Source organism: Paroedura picta, chromosome 5 (assembly GCF_049243985.1).
Source record: "Paroedura picta isolate Pp20150507F chromosome 5, Ppicta_v3.0, whole genome shotgun sequence".
In the NCBI taxonomy this organism is placed as follows: domain Eukaryota; kingdom Metazoa; phylum Chordata; class Lepidosauria; order Squamata; family Gekkonidae; genus Paroedura; species Paroedura picta.
In genome coordinates, this window is record NC_135373.1 from 45110225 (window position 1) to 45118074 (window position 7850).

Below are 7850 nucleotides of genomic sequence, written 5' to 3' on the forward strand. Positions count from 1 at the left end.
CAACCTGGAGCACGAGAATTGGCTCCTGAAAACCTGTTTGGAATTTGATTGGCAGCTACATGCGTGAACCCTCCGGTGAAATGTATTGTGAGCAGGGTGTTAGGGAACTTGGATCAGGCTGTGGAAACACACCATTGGATCTTGACTCATTTAGGTTATGTGGCAGTTTTTCTCCAGTCAATAAGAAACAAATCTGGCAGGTATATTGACTGCAAGCCATTGGAATTTGAGTCTCCATGGGTAAGGGACCAATTACATATTTACTTATTACACTTTTATACCGCCTTCCCTTATGGCTCAGGGCAGTTTACAATGAAGAGTCATAGTAATGATACAGAGAAAGTATCATGATTATAAACTTATAACACAAAAGGCCCTGGCCCTAGTCAAGGCCAGATGAGCCTCTCTGGGATTTAGAGACTATGGGAAGGAATTGTTGCTAAGGAGGGGGTTTTTTTTACATCATGCTCTTATTGCCAGCCCCCCCCCCCCAGCAAACTATGGACAAGTCTTTGCCCCTCAGCAAATCCCCTGTATGCTGGCATGAGCAGGTTTTAACACCACGAAGTGAAAAATCTGCTGTAGATCTGCTCCCTTCTCCCTGTTTTTTTTACATCTGACCTGATGAAGGGTTCTGGGAACCCCAAAGCTTGCAGACTATTTTGTGTAATTGGGTTGGTCCTAATAAAAGGTCCTACATGGCTTCCTTGGCTTTTTGGACTTCATTTTCGGATTAGCGAGGCTGCAAACAACTTGTCCACTTGAGAAGTAGCTTATGGTTGCCTTCAGGAAAGGAAGTTCTAGGCTAGTTCAGAGAAGAACTGGTGTTTTTTTTAATGGCTTACAAAAACACCTTTCCCTTCCTCTCCCCACAACAGATGCCCTGTGAGGTAGGTGAGGCTGAGAGAACTCTCTAGCCCAAGGTCACCTAGCTGGTTGCGTGTGGAGGAGTAGGGAATCAAACCCAGTTCTCCAGATTAGAGTCTTAACCACTACACCATGCTGTCTCTGAAGCAAGAACATGGAGCCAGAGGGTCACACCACTTCCTGTATTGCATATGTTTTGTGTTTGTATAAATGAGTAAAAGAGAAGTTGGGGTCTGTGCTGATTCTTGGCTTCTGTGCTGCCCAGGCCATCTCCCCAAGTGCCTCTGCCCTTTCTCTTGAAAGAAGCCAGTCTTCTGCTTGAACAAGACAAGGATGTGTGTCTTCTAGAAGTGGCGTGGCCATTAGGCGGCCATTCTTTGATGTCAGAATTTGAGCTTTATTAAAGATGGGAGGAAATTTGCCTCTGGAATAAGTGGGAAAAGTCAGATCCCCCCCCCTTTGAGCAAGAATTTGAGCAAAAAAACTAATCATTGATTTTTCTTACCTTTTCCAAAGTAATGGGTTGGTGTGGTGGCACAGTAACCCTTTCACTTGAATGCCATTTGTGCCGGGTGGCTTCCTCATGAATTATGTCTTATGTTTGAATGTTAGAGTGTCTGGGGTGCTCTTTGGACTTTCCATTCCAGGTGCCCAAACTCGTTGGGCCAGCCCTGAACAACTCAAAGAGATTCTTCCCTTTTTGTGCTTCCAGGTTGTGGCCAAAAAGTATCGCAACTTCGATATTCCCAAATCCATGACGGGGATCTGGAGGTACCTGACCAACGCCTACAGCCGTGATGAATTCACCAACACTTGTCCTGGAGACAAAGAGATTGAAATTGCTTACAGTGATGTGGCTAAGAGACTTACTAAATAAGCAGCGCTTCACCTACGTTCATATCGAAATGCTTCTTTTAACAGACTGCTTTTTGGTTTTTTTGTCTTTTTAAGATAGCAATCTACTTTGCATGAATTTGCAGTTATTCAGTGTTACGTTTCATAGGACCGGGGTGGGGTTGGGGTTGGTGGGAGTACAGTGATCTGTTGAAAACTTGCAAATGAAAGTTTTGACATTCTGTCTCCTGTAGCAGTTTGATTCTGTGGCATACCAGTCCTGGAATCTTGCCCAGGAGTGCTAAATGGCTCATGGCTTTTGCTAGCATGAGCTAATATAAACTTGCAGATACTGGGCCCGTATTAGATGAAGGCCAGTTTGTTTAAACAGCAGATTTGAGAAGTAAAGCTTTTCTGGTCTGAACTACTTCAGTCTGTGAGGGTGTGAGCTTCGGGTTAGAATATCTCCTTGGTATGTGTACAGAGACTAGTGTATTGGGAACTATGGTTCAGCCAACCTTTTCTGACTGTTTAAAAGATGATCAAGAAAGCCCCCCCCCTTTGGAGAGCATATTAAATACAAAGCATCTCCCCCCACCCCCAGCCTTAGATGGTTCACTTCATGAAAAGCTTTGATCCTATAAATTGTATATTACTAGCCCTTTGATCTCAAACCTCAGTCTCAAATCAGTCTAAGAGGTATGTCTTGATGTGGCTCAAGGATTATTTATGTGTTGTTGGGATGTCTTTAGATGGCTTTCTGTACTGGAGCTTTTTGAAACACTGTACCTGTTGGTCTGTCTGCACTGTGTCCCTAAGCTGCCTGCTCTGAAAAAGTCACTTGCAGAATTACTGGAGAGAAATTGGGAGGCTGCCTTTTCTCCCAAGTAGAAGTCAGTGAGCAAGTTTAGAACCAGGAGGCTGTACTCTTGGGAAGGGGGAGTTAGTTGTAATCTGCACATGTTTGCATGGATCTCTCTCTCTTTCTCTCTCTCTTTCTCTCTCATATATGTATGGTTGGGTTGAGATACTCAGAAATCTTCGTTGGATGATGACTTTAAGCAGACTCCAAGTTTACGAAGAATAGGAATAGTCTTCTTTTTAAGGCACTAAGAGCTTTGTCAAAAGGCAGGAGTTTCTTCTGAACAAATCTCCAAAACCCATGCTGTTAAACACCTTAGATAAGTGCTAAGTTTCTACTTGACGTAGAATTGCTAGAAGTGTAGCAATTGTTGTTGATGTTTCCTGTTTATTGTTGCTAACATCAGAATTTTGCTGAGAACAGTTTTTTAAACAGTTTTTTTAATATATGCAAGTGACCTTCAAAGCCAACGTGGTTGCCTTAAATGGACCATAATTCCCAAAAGATTATTTTCTCTTCTGAAGCCACGGAACACGATGTTATTATGTTAATTTTTCCTACCCTTCATTATAGCATCAGTTGACTTTTGCATAAATATCCCTGACCTCTAGTTTTTCATGCCACAGTTGTTATAGGTCAGGGTTGTTGTTTTTTCCCCCCTAGAATAATATCAAGGAATAGCACTGTAACTTTAAAAACAAAATGTTTTGTATTCTTTAATAAAAACAGTCAAGTGTTGGAGGCATGGAGTAACCTTTCCATTTTTAAAAAGCCATCAAAGGCTACTCCAAGGAATGCCTCACCAGCATCCTTTTTTGAAACTTTTACAACAAGATGTAATTTTAAAAAGATGATATCCAATTTTTAGTTGCCTAGGAGTGCTATTTCTTTACAGCCTGGAGTTATTCAGTGCAAATCAATAGCACAGAAGAGGAATGTGAAATCTTTTACGACAGTAACTTTGTTGGTGAGTGGGGTTAAAAGCCTTGCTTTTTATTGTAAGCTTCATACTTTTACTGTGTGATCTATTATGAAAATTAGTAGCAGCAGGTGTTTTGGAAACAGGCTTGCATTTTGTTACCCATGGCTTTTGTGGTGCTTTCTTGCTGTTCCCTAGATTTAAAATAGTCCAGGGTTACTGCAAAATCAGTTCTATGGCTGCCATCTTCTTAAGGGAAGCATGTGCCTAAAGCTTCCTATGGTTTTGACATGCCCTGAAAAGGAGAGGGTGGAAAATGCTTTTGCAGCATTTTTTGCTGGTATATCTTCATTTTTATTTTCCCGTGCCTGAAATCTGCCCCCAGTTCTTGCTGATCTTGTCCATGCTGCCTCTCAATTGCTATCTTCCCTGGTTAGATGCACACATTCAATCACAATGGTGGCAAAATGCATCATGGTGAACTCTGGATGGCTGCTGATTATAATTCCAAACTTAGGCATAACTTTTTTTTTTTTTTGCCATTCTGGTTGTCTTTCTCCTCAAACCAACTGAAAGTATGTTGGCAGAAAACTAGCCCTTTTGGTAATTTGGTAGGAAGATAGGTGGGTAAACCTGGGAAGACAAAGATCCAGTGTGGACTGTCTTTTCCAGTTGGAGCTGAGCTATTGCTCCCATCTTTTTACTTGGCTGACATGTTTTGGGCTACTAAAGCTGCTTAGGTATAGTTTGTTTTGTGGGCTTTGGACTAAGTAGCCCTATCTGGAAAATCCTTTGGCATTTCCCAGCTACACGAGTCAAAAGAGAAGGAAATTGCTTGCCAGCTTGTTTTAAACGATGCTGTAAAATAAGGTAATCCTTCATCCATCCCTTGGTGCTGCTATTATGCCTTAGCACAGCTGAAGGAATGTTTTAATACAGGATGTGGTTAAATCTTATGTTCTGTCTTATTGAGCTGGAACCAGGAAATCCTTCATGAATATAATTTAAGAAGGAAAAAACCTCCTTAGTATTGATGTATATAATTATGATCCCACTTATCCCTTTTATATTGATGCAGTCATTCCCTCAAATTATATATATGCCTTCATGGCCTGCGTGGATGAAATAATTCTGTTCTCTTCTCTATTAGGTGAAGCATTGGTGATGTCTGGCTTCACCCAGGGAACAAAATCTCTTATCGGCTTCTTTTTTCAATGGCTGTTTTGAAAGCAGTGACCTTCAGACTGCTGTCTAGCCTCTGACCAATTTGTCACCTTCCTTGCTTTTCTAGTCCTTGCAATTTGACTGACTTCCTAGAATTCTTCAGTGGTCACCAACTCTGATGAAATCTTGATTGTGCCTCTGTTGTACAGCCTGGGAAGGAAGGAATATGTCTATTCCAAGTAAGGTCCAATTGAGAGGTTTTGAGTTGCAAGTATTTTGCTTTCAGCCCTGCATATTCTAAAAAGGCACTCTTGGCTAGTGGGTCTGTTCACACTTTACTTCCACAAGATCACCACCAGGTTTCAGAGCAGGAGGTGGTGGTCCCACATAAACTAGAAGAACGAGCAAGGGTGATAACTTTGGGACAGAGCAATTTCTTTATTGGGATGAGACGGGGATTGCCACAGTCCTGTGGGATCTTTGCATGTGTACTTCTGAACGGAGCAAGGTGAGAGACAATGCCATATTCGGAACCTAACCATCTTGCCACATATGTGAAGTGGCCAGTAGTATACAGTCAGTTCCCCAGTGCCATATTGGGCTTGCTAATCTCCGTGTGGTGGGGTTCCTTCTCCATCTGCCAGAGATGCTTTCAGTTCCTTCAGGCTGAGAACGTAGGATACGGTCATTGTTCAGAACTGAGCACTCTTGGAATCTCTGCTTTGTTTAAGCATAAACGGGAACACATTTTTCTGAGTGATAATCATGGGACTGGCTACATGGGCCTGCAGGCAGGAGTCTGAAGTCTGTGTCATAGTCAAAGGTGACCTTCTTGTAAGGCAAAATTTGGCTCATCAATTGTCTCTCGCTCAATGCCCAGCCTGTTCCATGGGGGACAGTCACCTGAGAAGTTCTCCTGCATAATTGCCATTGAAGTCAACAGGTAGCTCTGTTGGTTAGTTCCTGTTCTTTTCTGCGGAGCTTCCTAGAAGAGCTTCCCAGAATTTGATCTGTGTGTGTGTCCTGAGGCATTAGTTGGATTGTCTGCCTGAAGTATCAGAAAGCCTTGCAAATACTCTGTTCTGATGCTTTGAAAACAGGATTCCGAAAGGAAGGCTTGGCAGCCTTTCCTATCACCCACCTCAATTGTGGTTGTCTTTTTGACCTCCAAGTGTGTATTCTTGTCAAGTGATGTGGTTTTAAGATAACCTGCTAACCACTTGTATCAAAGTGTGGAGGGTCTTAAAGGTGCTGGAATAATGGATGATTCCCCCGCGATCCTTCATGTATGTTCTGTAGGGCAGGGGTAGTCAACCTGTGGTCCTCCAGATGTCAATAGACTACAATTCCCATGAGCCCCTGCCAGCAAATGCTGGCAGGGGCTCATGGGAATTGTAGTCCACGAACATCTGGAGGACCACAGGTTGACTACCCCTGCTGTAGGGGATGGAAGCGAACCTCCAACTTGTTCTCTTCCTATTCTCGTAGAAGAGCTGTGTGAACCAGTGCCTACATGTATCGGAACACCAACCAATGGGTCCGCTGCCTCATCCTAAAGTGATTTTATGAGCGGAGCTTGACTGGTTTTAGCCGGCCCTAAGCTGACTCCTGTATCTTTAAATCAGCTTGATCTGCAAATGATAAAGGCCTCGGGACGTAATAGCAGCTTGAAAACTTGGCTGCTGAAAGACCTGCTCATGTGCTAAACTGTATGATGTGCGTAAGTGTCCGTGTGACCCTGGAAAGCCATACATAGGAGCCCAGAACTACCTCCCATGCTTTGATGTATGTGGACTGGGGACACATGGATCAATTAACATGACAGCTTTTGGAGGCTGATGCAAGGCCATGCTTGGCCGTTCTTTTCCCATGAAAATTTATCTTGGAAATGAGATAAGAACTGAGTTTATCCTTAAGTATTGACAATTTTCTTTTGCCTGTGACGAATGGGAGATGTCATGCACAAAACCACAGTTGGGTAAAATTCAAATTCTTCTTTCTTCTTCAGCACATGTGACAATGTTCCAAGTTTTATTTTAAAACAGCATTTTTTAAGCCTATCTTGGTCAACTGCTGCATGTGAGGAAAGGGTGTGTGTGAGAGAGTGGGTAGGAACTGGGGCTTAGTCCCAGTATGGGCAGGAATTAATATGGTTTCAGGACAGAGGGATACTTGGAGTCTCCATACAACCTGTTGTAATATTGCTTATCTTTCACTTTTCTGGAATATCTTTTACAGATATACCGGCAAACTGCTGGCAGCTATTGTTTAAAAAATAAAATTATATTTTCACTTATCAATGTGGCTGTGTTGGATTTGTGACATATGTCAGGTTTGTGTGCTTAACCCCCTCCCCTTAACTAGCCATCTGTGCAGGAGGCTGTATTGGGTGGGGGCAAATACAAAGTGATCTTTAAAACAGTCAGGTGATTTCCCAACTGGATCTTTTATTTGGGTTGTGATTATATACGCTCACCTTTTTCTTTGTTATCTAAGCAGTGGAGCCATTTTCCCTTTTAAATTGGTTCCCATCCCAATTATGCATGTGCTAGGTTCGTTTTTTTGCGCTTACTGAAGAAAACGTTTCTGCACCAAAATATGCAAAAGCAAAGTGCAGAAATTAGATAAACCAGTGGGAGGGGGGCGTGCATGCTTCCTCGTGGATACTCAACACTCATTGGTGGTTTTGTTTCCATGGGTGGCGCAGAATAAAGGGTGTGCGGCCCTCCCGTTGGTGGATGAAGGGCGGGGGGGAGAAAAACCCATGGGCATCTCTGCATTTAAATCTATTTTAAAAATTGCCCAGGATCTGAAGAAATGGAAAAAAGGCACTGCAGAACAGCTTTCCAGTAATGTGAGGAAAACACCAAGGGAATGTGTCCTCACCCCTGAAGGGGGTTAGTGTAATGTAGAATGAAAAAACCAAAAAACCCAGGGGACATCTGCTCCGAAACAAACAAAAAGGGCAAGGGGCTTCAGAGTGGAAATGGAGGAAATCTCTTGTGCATAATCAATCCTGGTATACAGGAGTAAGTGGGATCCTGACCTTTGGATTGATACTTTCTAAACTGTCTATACAGACAATCTGAAGTCTTTGGCTTAAGGGGCCAGGAAAATATAATATTTAACCCCCACAGCTGCAGAAGGCTTCCAGGTGTATTTATGGTCATTATTTTTATAGCCTGCCCTTCCCGGTTGGTTTTG

General features: G+C 42.8%; 1 protein-coding gene across 1 annotated transcript in view; it reads left to right on the forward strand.

Moving 5' to 3' along the window:
* CLIC4 (chloride intracellular channel 4) overlaps window positions 1-6942 on the forward strand; it is a 61917-nt gene extending 54975 nt beyond the window's left edge. Inside the window, exon 6 of the mRNA XM_077337641.1 lies at window positions 1580-6942. Coding sequence (XP_077193756.1) covers window positions 1580-1744 — 165 coding nt within the window. The 3' untranslated portion in view covers window positions 1745-6942. The remainder of the gene's footprint in view (window positions 1-1579) is intronic.
* The last annotated feature ends 908 nt before the right edge of the window (window positions 6943-7850 follow it).